We start from the raw sequence: 14,811 nt of genomic DNA, 5'->3' as shown, positions 1-14,811 counted from the left end.
TTTATCTAACATATTAATAACATGCATAATAATTTATAGAAATATTAACTGGGTATTTAATCGTATAAATATAAATATTATATGTATATTGCTATATTAAACAATGTTATTTAGAGTATACTCGTCCTCTATAACTATAATTTTATTTTTTTCGTCTTTTCTCATAAATATTTTGCAGTCTCTAAACCAAACATATTTATAGTTATATTCCTTAGCATACATTCTTGTCTTAAAATAACACAAATGATTCAATATCATCAATATGATTATAACAAATTGTATAAAAACAAATGACGATTGCAATAGGACATAAGGTAAACGTCAGCGCGCGTTGTATACAAGCATGTATACAAGTATAATAATAATATATATATATATATTTATTATATATATTATGATAATATGATAATAAGAAAAAACTGATAACCTGTTATTTGTATCACCGGTGGTGCCCAACTGTATGAAAAACTACTAATAATTGCTATCGGAGTATCAGAACATTAATTGACTCAATCGACAATATTGGTTTATTGGACACAATACAAAAATATTTGATGGTCGAATGGCACAAATCAATCCGCGCACACTACGTCAGCGAAATTACCGATTGATGGCACTCGCGAAGGGATCGTGGTGATGGGGGGGGGGGTAGAACTCGGCCAACGATTATGTCGGTCGACGCCGAAGAACAATGTGACCACGTGTTAGGGCAGCACGGACACGTGTCGACACCATGAAAAACCACCCAACGCGAAGTAGTTCGGACGACGCGCACCAATTGCAGTGGCCTACTTATCGCTGTTGTTGAAATATACGAGATTGTAAATATGTATTTGTTTTTCTACTCAATATACGGACAATAGATAACGATTGACGTTCACCGTCATTCGTATCATTTTACATTGTGTTTTTGTGTAATTTTAATTTTAATATTATTTTTTATTTATTTGAGCTATACCTATTACAAATAAATGTAAATTCATTTTTTTAAGGGGAATTTTTGAGATTTTTCAGGAAATTCAAATCTTAGCCCAAGCTATTATAAATAATATGAGTTATGTAAAGTATTTATAAATATATGTTTTCTTTATAAATTTAATACATTCGCGGTATATTTTAAATCAATGTTATTTTTTTAGATCAATATGAGATATATTTATATTTCATGGATAATTTTTTTAAAATTGGTGTGCTGTGAGTTAGAGGTCAGAATTGCGGATGGAATACTTAGAGGGAAAGTTTTACAGTCAAGAGATGGACGGACTTATTACTCTTTTACCGGTATACCATATGCAAAACCACCAATTGGAGAATTAAGGTTTAAGGTATTAACATCGAATATAATATTTAATATTCATTTTACGTGTATATACAACCAAAATGTAAAATTACTATTTTAAATTTTTAATTGCTCACATGAAACGGTAAATTAAAATCTAAAATACATATTTTTTATCTAGATAAGTTTTTGTTGTTGTAAATATTATAAAAATATTTTAGATTCTGAATGGAGTGATGAATGTATATTGATTTTACAATGATATGTGTTTTTTAATTTTTTTTTTTTTTTATCTGTCATCACGTTTGGGAATAGAAATAATGCTTTGCTTTTTGACTTCAGCACCTCTTTGAAAAAGAAAATTAATTTAGTTGGTACTATGGGAGGGTGGGTCAAAAATAAAAAATTTTCAATAGTTTTCAAATGCGTCAGGAAAAACACGGACATTTTTACGCATACTGGTTATAATCACTATTATAATAGCAATATTAAAAAAACATTACATGAAAGATACTTGGTGATGTATAATGTCATCGCTTAGAATCGTTTTTGTGTACAATAATATGAATTAAAATTTGAAATTTAACATAAGTCATTCATCAGAATGTCCCATTTGATACCTATTATAAATTTATAAAGCAAAGCAGAGCGCTATCCACTTGTTTGACTTTTTAAGATCAAGTATTTTTTAAATTTAATACAAAATAATATAGGTATTACAATAAATTTTAAATAATTTTTTTCTAAATATATTTTAAATTATTTATAATGGAAAATAAAAACAATTATTGTCGGAATTTGTTTCAGTAAAAACGTATTTATAACATTTTCAAATTTTGTTTACTTATTTTTTGTATTGTTCGTATTTTTTTGCATTATATTTTAAATGTATTAAAGGCACCAGAACCAGTCGAACCTTGGAACGGAATATTAGATACATCATCTGAATCGAACAAAATATGCATACAAAAAAATGTCACGGATTGTCACGAAGATTGTTTGTATTTAAATGTCTTTACTCCAAAAGTTGATAAAAAGTTTTTACCAGTAATGTTTTGGATTCACGGTGGTATGTTTTCTCATGGTCATGGTGGACCCAGTAAACATGGGCCTGAATATTTTATGGACAAAGACGTTTTACTAGTTACTATAAATTATAGGCTCGGTATTTTAGGTAAGTTAAGTTAATATCCAACGAGATATTTTGTTTTTGGACGTCTATCCTAAGAGATTTTTAACATAAAAAAAAATGTTTTCTTGTTTTTATTTTATAAAAGAAATCATATTATATTACGTATAACGTATATATTATTAAATAATATTATTTTAGATATGATAGAAATTTACATTAAAATTCTCATAACTGGCTTTATTTTTATATACAAAAAACTTATATGTTTATTACAATGTTTTAATCACACATTTTATTTGAATAATTAAAAATAAAAAATTTCAAATTATTTATATCAATTATATATGTATTTTAGTTATTATTAAATTAATTGTGGGCTTTTAAAGGGTTTCTTAGTACTGAGGATGATGTGATACCTGGCAATTATGGAATGAAAGACCAAGTAATGGCTTTACGTTGGGTACAAAAAAACATCGTTCATTTCAACGGCGATCCTAGTCAGGTGACAATATTTGGCCAAAGTTCAGGAGGCGCTAGTACAGGATTTCATATGTTATCACCAATGAGTAAAGGTCTTTTTCATAAAGTTATACTTCAAAGTGGAACTCCAGTTTGTAAATGGGCTATTTCACCTATTGGACTACCTCGCAAACGCGCCCACGCTGTAGCTACTATTGCCGGATGTAATTTTGATACTTCCGAAGACATATTGAAATGTTTTAGAAAACTTTCATCCGACAATATTATTGATCTTCAAAACAGATTATATGTAAGTTTAAATTTAAATTACACGATTTCATAAATTATTATTTTCCACATAATATGATGTATATAGGCATGGCTTTCACACCCGTGTATACATTTTAATCTTGTAGTCGAAAATTGTAATTCTAGTCAAGAAGCATTTCTTTGTCACCATCCTATATATGATTTTAAACAAGAGTCATTTGTACCTGCTATTATTGGTCTGAATTCAGGTGAAGGTCGTATGTTTTTAGGATGTAAGTTACATTATAATATTTAAAACTTCACATATTTATGAAAACGGTCCAGTGTTATTATTAGGGTGCGAATTTGAATGGACAATTATTTTTCCCTTCTATGTCTGTGTATTGTTTTGTTTACCAAAAATTTATTCCAGGAAAATGTAACATTTTAATCCGTATTTCAGTGTTTGATTCATTCTTGGTAATTTTTTTTAAAATATATATATTATTTCGACATTTCATATTAAATTTATGGTGATAAACTATTAGTGTATGAGATAATATTATTATGAATTTGCACTTGTACCCAAATTAAAACAATCGTATTATCATAGAAATAAGATAACTTGTATACTAAATGTCTAAAAATAAATGCTTCAGTGAAAAAAAATAAACTATTAAAACTAAAAAGTTATTACAACATAAGTAGTAATATTCGTATTATTGATTTATTGTTATTGATTAAGTTGTGAGATGATTCTGTTCATTAAACATTAGTGATTAATCATTTTCTATTTAATTTTAATTTTATTATGTACCTAGCTGTTATTGAGTTTATTTTTGCAATTTATTTATTTATTATATTTTTAATGATTACTTGAAATCATCCATTTTAAATGGGCCATTCTATATTTAAAGTTATAGGTTTTTAACAATTAATTTTAGGGCACGCAAATTTGCACCCTAATTATTGATAGGTATAATATTGAAACACACTTTTGGTAGACGCATACCTCAATGGCGTGTTTTTATTTTCTATTAACGTAGCTTTGTACAACAGCACTTCTATGATAAACAGCGAGTTCCAGACGTATTTTAATCGTTTACTGTCTATTATGCTTTTTTATAACCAATATACAAGACATGAAGATTTAGATGAAATTGGGGATATAGTGTTGAAAGGATATTTTCCATCTGGAAGATTGGATGACAATACCCATTTGAATGCGGTTAAAGTAATATATTCAATAATATTGCTATATAATGCTTGAATAATTACTTTCATTCTTATATATATTATATAATTTATGATTACAGATGATAAGTGATGGATGTATTACTCATTGTGTAATAGACATGGCAAAAAAATTGTCGTCACCAGTCTACATTTATTATTACGATTATCAAAATGAGTTTTCAAATAACAAACTATTTGACTCATATCAAAAAAATCTAGGAGTCACTCACGGCGATGAACTAAATAGTCTGTTTAAAAAAAATAGTTTAAATTCAAATGATTTAAATGAAGACGATCTTAACGTTTCTAGATTATTAGTTAATATTTGGTATAGATTTGCGACTTTTAAGTAAGTAAATGTGTAGTTGTTGAATTCTATATTATTATTGTTATTATTAGATACTTAGACATGGAATTAATTTTAAATATTGAACAAAAATGTTTGAATTATCAATATTGATACTTAGTTTTTTGGGTTACATCACATTATTAGAGTATGATCAAAAAAATGTTGATTGAATAATAATGTTTCGTCCTTTCGATATATTTTATAGTATTTTACTAGATTAATCACTGTAAAAATAAATAACATGCATATTTTTTAAAGATATAAGTTAACTCTTACTATAAATAGAATACATTTTTTTTCAGGACTTTTACCATTGACGGAACGGATACTGGGCCTGCTTGGCCAAAATTTACTTTCAGTAAACAATTTGACATTTTACATATTGATTCAGCGCAACCAAAAATCATACAAAATCCATCATTCTACGAGAAATATAAATTCTGGAACCAACTACCTTACAGCTTCAATTTAAATCAAACTATAACACAAGCATTATCAAACATAAAAACTGAACTATAGTTTTACCATGTTAAATATTTGAAATTGAAATAAAAATTGATTTAGTATCTATTAAATTTAAAATATAGAACATTCAAAACATTCATAATCTATGTATAACCAGGACAATATGTATGAGGTATAAATTATTATATTAAAAAATGCTTATTAGACATTTCAACTATAATAAATAATAATTTAATCATATTTAATTGTTATTATATTTTATAGGTAACACATAAGTATTTTTATTTATTTTAAGTTTTGGTACATATTTAGTAGGCTTTCTCATATTTTTTTCTACATCTACGGTCTACGTCTACATATAACAAAGCTAGAACTTTGAAGTACCTAATATAATGACGTGATCTGAGTTAACACTTTTCGACTCTACATTTCATAGATTGAACATAAAATTTATATATTTAATATTCGTACATCTTTTTTTATGTTATAATCATATTTTAATCCCTTCATAGTAAAAATATTTTTTTTTTAAATAATAAATGCCGATTAAGTAATAATATAGTCTTACTAATATAGTATGTCTTAATTGTACGGTTCTGGGTCAAACAGCCGATAACCATTCGACCGACAGGGTCAATCTACCGACAAGACAATTTTACCTTTAATTTATATTCTTATTTTAAAAAATCTGCGCATAATGTATATAATTGACTACCATGTTAGTGATACATTTTTTTATGATATTGTATAATAATAATATTGATAATAATTGTTTTATAATAAATAGTAATAGCTAGTTTAGTTAAGTATAATAATAAATTAATTCGTTGTATAATAAAAAAAAATACTTGAAAGAATAAAAATAATATACAAATATATGTAATTCTAGAGTGTATATTACATGGTTAGGTTGTGAGCAATACCTCGAAGATACACCAGACTGAACTTTTACTTGTCACAAGAACATACACTAGACTACTAGAGGCAAAACCCTAGAATCGTCACCGAAGCCAACTTGTGCGTGAATTGTATATAGTTGTGTAGGAAGAGTAGGCACTGTTTTAATCAACTATCCAAAACATTGATTGACTGGATTTTTGAATGTTACTTACAGTAGAAAATGGCATCGGCGTTGGAATGAATTGGTAAGGAGGGCTCATATTGGTCTATTTACGCTGATTAAGGAACTTCAGAAAGAAAAAGTTAAAGTTGATACAGATATCGAAGTAATTTTTCGAGGAGCTCTAAAACCACGCCCAACAAATTTTCAGCGAAAACATGAACAGCGCTTGAATACTGCTTTTAACAATCGTGACACGTCTGGAGTATCTTCGAGGTATTGCTCACAACCTAACCATGTAATATATGCTCTAGAATCGCATATAATTATATATTATTTTTAGTCTTTTAAGTATTTTTTTTAATATACAACGAATTATTTCTTTAATTATTTAATTATTATACTTAACTAGTTATTACTATTTATTATAAAACAATTATTATCAATATTATTATTATACAATATCATAAAAAAATGTATTATTAACATAGTCAATTACATACATTATGCGCAGATTTTTTAAAATAAGAATATAAATTAAAGATAAAATTGTCTTGTCGGTATTTTGGTTGCAGGTCGATTGTCCACCTCCCTAATTTTACAGTGTCAAAGTCATACGACCTATTGAATGTGTAGGTAATTAATTTAAATGTTATTGTAATAGGTAACTACAATTTTAAATAATATATTTTTGATGAAATGTATTTTATACAATACGTATTATATGAACAATAACCTAGTTGTATAAAATATATATTTAAGGTTGGCACTTTTTAACATACAGATATGAAATTAATTTAACTTTTTTTTTTTGACCAATTTTGCTCAACGCTATTTATTTTCACTGTTTATAAGTTATAGTAATCACTGTTTCTAATATTATCCTGATAGTTTAGCATTAGAATTAAAAAAGAAATAAAAATATACCTCTATGTGAAATATTACAATTTAAAAATGGCAATATCTTGCTATAGTTGCTTTAGAATTGGAAAGTCTTAAATATTGTTAATTGTGTAGACACTGTAGACTATAGATAATATTTTTAACTTGTTTGAAAATAGGTTTAACGATTTAAGGTTAATTCACTCTTATGACTTATGAGCAAACTAACAAGTAACAACACGATTTGATAGGTCGCGCGTGTGTTAAAGAGTGAAAAAAAAATAGTGCGTTGACATTGTTTTAAAAAAATACATTGAAGAATGAAGATAGATTTTTGGCTGGTGAACAGTTACACTATAAAAATAAGATTGAAATATCAATATATAAGTAATTTTTTTATATTTCATTTAGCATTCTATGACTATACTTCAAGTATCGCTGGTGTCCAAGATTCATCATTCTATGATAATTTTTAGGTTTTTGAGGCATTATTTCAGTCTTAAGTAGTACGGCACTGTGCCACTGTATATAATTAATCATTTTTGCAAAAACTTAAAAAACTATAAACGGCCGCCGAATAAATGCGTAGTACACATCTCGTGTACTCATCGCGTAGACGGCTGATTGATTTCCTATCACAATCTTATCATAAGTAGGAATTGTAAGCCAATCAAATCCAACTGGTGCGTCAGAAACCGGATTTTGGTCTGCCGCCCGGGCACGCACTTATTCCACGGTGAGTATACTCGTATTATTTTATATTTAATAACTGTTAGTTATACATTTTTATAATTTATACTAATTTATTTTAAGGTAAAAAAAAATATATATATTATTATTAATATGTAGGTACAAGCAATATTATTTCAATTATGCTAAGGAAATAAATCAATGGTATCTGGTTCATTGAAATCTGCATCTAATTTTAGAACACACATAAAGGCACAGAATAAATGTATCCTGTGATAAACTCAATAAAGATAAGACTTGTAGGTAGATACCATTAGTTATAGAATTAATAGTCTATTCTAGTGGTTCCCAATTAGCATTGAGCCACGGACCCCTAGCTAAAACTTAATGATAATAATATATTGAATAATTTGATTAATTCTGATGTATTTAAATATATATTAATTGTCTATTGTAACATGTAAAATCATGTTTAACTGATTCGTCGTGCGTTTATCATATTTTGATTTAACTGTTTAATATTGTGTTAATACTGTTGATGTAGTGTTAATTTAATGCATTATGAATTATGATTACAATATTTTATATTAATAATTTTGAAATTTTATTTGCATGATATATGTGCCAACTTATTGAGTAGGTAATGATTTAATAAGATATCTTAATTAATAGTACTTATACTGAACTGATTGAACTGTACATACTGTATACATATTATTAGATAATTGATTATAGTGACCTTGGAATGTTTAAATTTATTGCTGCTTTTTTGACTATGGTAACAGTTTTCTGTTTTATTTGATGTAAGTATTTACTAATAACTGACTAAATTAATAGCATTAGAGCATAAGTCACATGTCTTATAATTCAGAGTTTTACTACTGAATTTTTTTGCCCTAAAAATTATAATGTTATGTTTTTTTTTATTTTTACAATAATTATGGAGCAAAAAAGACTATAGAATGGACTCAATGCCTATAAATGTCAAATACAAATTAATAACTTAAAATTTAAAAAAAAAAGTTTTGGGAGAAATAAATACGTTTATGAAATTGTGAATAATATTTATAATAATGAACAATAGTTATTTAGCAATTATTTATAAATTTATACCTAATAGATATAATAATAATTAATTATAGTAATTTTCAATTAATTAGTTAATCGAATATTTATTATTTTTAAATTTTAGGGAATAATTAATAAAGAAGTACAATAATATTGATCCCAGCAAAATAGAAAATTAAATATCCTTTTAAGGTAATATGACATTTATATTTTATGTAAAAGTATTTAATTAATGTTTTATAAACCGAGGCAGATTAAGTTAATTTTTACTCATTTTAATATATTTACTTTTAATCAATTATGGTTACAAAATTAAATTTATAGTTGGACAGATAAAATGAATTGTTGAACTTTTTGGAATTTAGATTGAAATGTGCTACTTTATAAATATTACCATTTATGCAATCTATACCTATTCTAAGACTATAGAATATTTAGAATTACATGTCTGTTTATATTTTTTAGTTATATGAATACACCTAATAATTTAATATTATTTTAGATGATTATAAAATGGACTTTTATTGCTGTCATGGTGTTCTTAGATTTAGTGTACTGTATATCAGAGAAGTTGGAAATAAATAAAGGTGTAATTAAAGGACAAATTTTGAAATCTCGAAATGGGCAATCTTATTATTCTTTTACGGGCATACCTTATGCAAAACCACCAATTGGAGAACTTAGGTTTAAGGTATCAATATAATTAATTTATGTATATATAGACAATATGTATTATAATATAATATAATTATGATCATTGGTCATCAATCGACTAAAATAAACATTTTCCATAATACTATTATTACTTATAAAATATAATGTACTATATAATTTAGGCACCAGTACCAGTTGAATCATGGGACGGTATATTGGATACTACAAAAGAATCAAATATATGTATTCAACCGGGAAGCACAGACGGTCAGGAAGACTGTTTATATTTAAATGTTTATTCTCCAAAAACTAATAAAAAATCTTTACCAGTCATGTTTTGGATTCACGGAGGAGGATTTACATGGGGCCACAGTAGGTCTAGTATGTTCGGGCCAGATTATCTTATGGACAAAGATGTGATATTAGTAACAATACACTATAGACTTGGTATATTAGGTTAGTATTTTATGTCATATGCAATATTGAATAATTATTATAAAATCTATAGTTTTCTCATGAATTTTATTATATTATAAAAATAATATAAATTAAACATCTCGTTATAATTTATAGGATTTCTTAGCACCGAAGATGATGTGATACCCGGCAACTACGGAATAAAAGATCAAGCTGCTGCATTACGTTGGGTACAACAGAACATAGTACATTTTAATGGTGATCCTAATCGAGTGACAATCTTTGGTGGAAGTGCTGGAGGCGCCAGCACAGGATTTCATATGTTATCACCAATGAGTAAAGGTCTTTTTCATAAAGTTATACTTCAAAGTGGTGCACCAGTTTGTAAGTGGGCCATTTTACCTCCTGGAATTCCCCGTAAACGTGCCCATGCAGTGGCAACTATTTCAGGATGTGATTTTGATGCTTCTAAAGACATACTGCAATGTTTAAGAAAAGTTCCAGCTCAATATTTGATAGATCTTCATACCAAATTATTTGTATGTTATTTATTTCAATAATTAGTCTTAAACAAAGTATCTGATTAATGATATATCTTACATAATAGATAAAAAGTAAAATGTGGTTAAATATTTTAAGTACAAATTTACTCAATACACTTAAACAATTTGAAAGTGGTAGACAATAGACATACTACCAATTGATAATCTTCCTAAAATTGATGTACTTCAGGGGTGTATTGAAATTTTTTTTGTGAGTGGCTGAGGTATTTTTAATTATATTGAATTTCTACAATTTACACATGATAGGATATAATAAGCAGGCTTAAAAAATATTTCCTGGATTTAGGGGTGGGTTATTACGCCCCTGATGTACCTAATATTTATACAAATCTCAAAACATAATTGAAGAAATATTTATGGTTATTATAGATTAATCTAAGTTTCAAATGTTTCTAATGTTTTATCTAATAAAAAATTTCCATTTAGACTTGGATTACTTATCCTTCAGTTTTATTCAGCCCTGTAGTTGAAAACTGTAATTCTGGCCAAGAAGCATTTTTGTGTCATCATCCGATATTTGACTTTCATCAAGAATCATTTGTGCCTGCTATTGTTGGATTGAACTCAGAAGAAGGTGGTCTTTTTGCAGCATGTAGGTTACTATATAATATTTGAAGTATTAATTAAATATTAAAACAATATACCTATGTTGCTTCTGAGTTACAACAATAAATAAGTATCATACTTAATAAATAGGTGCTTGAATGACAAATTATTCAATTAATTACTTGAATATTTTCCCAATTTATTATTTAAATAAAAATAAAAACATCAAATATATTCAAAAAGTATTTAAAATATTTTAAAATATTAAAATATATTGTTTTATATTTGCTGATCCATGTTGCTTCTTTATTCTTAAGCCTGGATTTAGGCACCTAAAGTAAAAAGAGGTAAATTTTGTTATTAACTACTCATTTAATATTGTTATATAAAGTATTTAAGAAACATAATTATTATGAAATTATCATCAATGTCTTATTCTTTCTAGGTTTTATAGGTATTTATAATGTACAGAATTGTTTTATGCTAAATGTATTACTTAAATATTAATGAGCTTAATATTTTACATATTTTTTGCATTTTATACTTCATTTTTTTTTTTGTGTTTATAAATACAAAAAATGTATAATTATTTTAATTAGTATTTATTAATTATTATAAATTACTTACAATTAAATAAATCTAAATTTGCCACAATGTTTAGTAAACTTTTAATTAAATTAGTAAATACTGAACAAATGAAAAAAAAATAGAGGATTCAAAAGTGTAGTATCTATAGTGTATTGTAGCCTGTAGGTAATGGTTTTATTATATTAATTATTACCAATAATATCTATTTGTATATTTATTTGTGCACGACTGTGCACCATGCAGTAGTGTATTGAGTATTGATCTATAGAAACAATTTTTGTATTAAATTGGTACACTAAAATTAATATTGAATAAATTTATGTTATAGTATGAAATTTTGTAAAAACTAATAATAATACCTATCTAATTATAATTTTGTTTCCGCAGCTCTGTACAATAATACGTCATTAATACATCCAGAATTTCAAATGGATTTTAATCGCTTGGTGGCCATTATGGTAAATTATAATTATTACACAAAACCTGAGTATATTGATGAAATTGGAGAAAAAGTGTTTAAAAAGTATTTCCCATCAGGAGGTATAGATGATCATACGCATATTAATGCTGTTAATGTAGGTACTAAATTCAATCAATAATATTCATCATTTTAAATTACTATATTATCATTCTAAATCAATCTCTTTCAGATGTTTACCGATTCAGTTTTTGTAGAATGCATTATTGATATGGCGTATAAATTGTCATCTCCTGTGTATAGTTATTATTATAACTATCAAAATGAATTTTCTTTTAATACATTATTTGGCTCATGTGAGAAACCTTTAGGAGTAACTCATGGTGATGAACTAAATAGTATTTTCAAAATGAATAGCTTGAATCCAAATGATTTAAATGAAAAAGATTTTAAAGTTTCAAAATTAATTATTGATATTTGGTATAAATTTGTTGCATCTGAGTAAGTATATTTATTTTAATTTTGAATTATTTTAATATTTTTACTTGATATTTTTGTATGCTTATGTCGAAAGTTAAATATATATTATATATATATAAAGTTGCTATTTTAAATATAAAATGAATCATTATTAATTATTAATATAGTGAAACTTCCATACAACAAAGTTGCATGGGGAACAAAAAAAAAAATTATAATGTAGAATAATTCGTTAAATAAAATTAAATAGGTATTTCATATTCCATATAATATTCTATTAAAAAATTAAAATTAAAAATTAATTGAAAAATAAACATCAAATACATATCATATTATAAATCGTATTATCTTATTACATATTTATAATATTTATCTATTTATTTTATTATTGAGAAATAATTAGAGAGTTTTGTTTGTTTATTAATTTTATTATGAATTGTAATTTTTTTGTAAAATGTTTTGATTTCATTTATAAAAATGGGTTTGTTATCATTAGATTATAATCTACTGTGGTTATCATATAGTTATTCGTTATATAGAAATATCAGATTCTTTATGTAGAGATAAATTTACACATAATTAACAGTGAAGGTCATGGTTCTCAAAAATAATTTGTTAAGCAGAAGATTTTGTTAAATGGAAGTTCATTATATGGAAGCTTAACTGTATTATATGCAACATATGTATGAGTTACTATCGTATTAAACTATTAAATTGTTATTTGTTATTCCTTATTTATAGTATGTTCAATTTCTAACGAGTAAAATAAATAAATTAGTTTAACTTAAGATTTATTTTGTGCATAGCAGGTTTAGTGAACTTACTACTTACTACTATATTTTATAATTTGCAGTAATCCTACTATTGATGGATTAGAAAATGGATTATCTTGGCCTAAATTTACTCAATCAAACCAATCAATGATTCTATTAAATTCAAGTTATCCTAATATTATTCAAAACCCGTGTATGGATGCATATGTATTTTGGAAAAAACTCATGTAATTCAATAAATAATACCTAGTTCCAATAATAATCAAAAGAATAAAACAAATGAATATTTTAAAAATTAACTGATCATATATTTTTTTTTACTCTTGTTTGTTTATATAGCAAATCATTAAATTAGGTTTTTTAATTTATAATACCTACTGTGAATCTGTACTTATATTTTTGTTAAAAATGTTTTGAAAATAAATGAAACATAAATGTGTTGTTATTAACTAAAGTATTAATATATAGCCATTAGAAGTTTATCAAATGTATTTTTTACAATTACTGTCTAATTACTCTAATTAGATAAAATATATATTGTACATGAATATATTTTTAAGCTTAAATTTCCATTTAACAATCTATATTATACTTACCTAATTTAATGAATAAAAAGCGAGTGTGATACCTGTGGCAAAAAAAAAATGTTTCACAGAATGAAGAATGTACCAACTGTAGAAACTTTGAAAATAAGATTTTGGAAAGGTTAATTTGTTTAGAAAATATGATAAATAATTTTGATTGCTGGTATTTTTCTGCCAATAAAAATTATTAAAATTGTAATTAAAAAAACAGTTAAAAGTACAAGTTAATACTTAAGGTAAAAAGGATGTGCATTTTAACGTAGAACTACTCTTTCATAATAATTAATAATTATTAATACTTTTTTTTTTAATGAATGCTTTAAATCAATATTCATTACCAAATTCTGATTTATTTTTATAGTATTTTATGACTTAAATAAAAAATAAAATGCATAATTTTTCTCAAGATAATTTTATGTTTATATATTTTTTTTTTTTTTTATTACTTTTGTATTTGTAGTAATGATACACCTGCGACTATTCTGCATTCAGTACATATTTAAAAAAAAATAACCTATTGCAGGTTAGTACTTTCTGAAAGATTTGTATTAAATATTTACAGGAAAATGCTAAAGTAATTATGTAGGTATTAAAGTTATTGATTTTTTTTTTTAATCATATCTACATCATACTCAACATTTTTTTCTAATATTTATCATTTTATTATCTATTTTACGGTTTATACCAGTGGATTAGCCAGGATTTGTTCCGGGGAATGGGGTTGATCAATTTTTGTAAAATACAATTTAAAATTTTTGTAGTGGTTGCCGATTTTCATAAACCATTAAAAATTAAAATAATTTTTAAATTTTCTGGATATTTTGGGGGGCTGCAGCCCACTCAGTGGCTATGCCACTGGGTTATACAGAGGTAATATTTGCGTCTAGTGTGTTGATAGTATTCTAGTATTTAAAAATGC

General features: G+C 25.5%; 1 protein-coding gene across 1 annotated transcript; it reads left to right on the top strand.

The window, feature by feature from the left end:
* Positions 1-879: 879 nt before the first annotated feature.
* LOC113560695 lies at positions 880-13,539 on the top strand. The gene is made up of 16 exons (XM_026966730.1): positions 880-1,059; positions 1,140-1,325; positions 2,177-2,453; positions 2,798-3,180; positions 3,247-3,412; positions 4,166-4,353; positions 4,436-4,704; positions 5,007-5,222; positions 6,284-6,527; positions 9,372-9,560; positions 9,706-9,979; positions 10,097-10,479; positions 10,930-11,095; positions 12,025-12,212; positions 12,288-12,556; positions 13,389-13,539. The coding sequence occupies exons 1-16, from the start codon at positions 1,051-1,053 to the stop codon at positions 13,537-13,539; spliced, it is 3,558 nt and encodes a 1,185-aa protein (XP_026822531.1). The 5' UTR covers positions 880-1,050.
* The last annotated feature ends 1,272 nt before the right edge of the window (positions 13,540-14,811 follow it).

Source organism: Rhopalosiphum maidis, chromosome 1 (genome assembly GCF_003676215.2).
Source record: "Rhopalosiphum maidis isolate BTI-1 chromosome 1, ASM367621v3, whole genome shotgun sequence".
Classification (NCBI taxonomy): domain Eukaryota; kingdom Metazoa; phylum Arthropoda; class Insecta; order Hemiptera; family Aphididae; genus Rhopalosiphum; species Rhopalosiphum maidis.
The sequence above is the reverse complement of the archived record's forward strand: the minus strand, read 5'-3'. Positions and strand labels throughout refer to the sequence as shown.

Bases quoted from the DNA above. Each gene is read 5' to 3' on its own strand.
- LOC113560695 (XM_026966730.1), top strand. The intron at 4,705-5,006 runs GTAAGTAAATGT...ATTTTTTTTCAG, and splicing joins TATAGATTTGCGACTTTTAA to GACTTTTACCATTGACGGAA. The intron at 5,223-6,283 runs GTTTTACCATGT...TGTTACTTACAG, and splicing joins AACATAAAAACTGAACTATA to TAGAAAATGGCATCGGCGTT.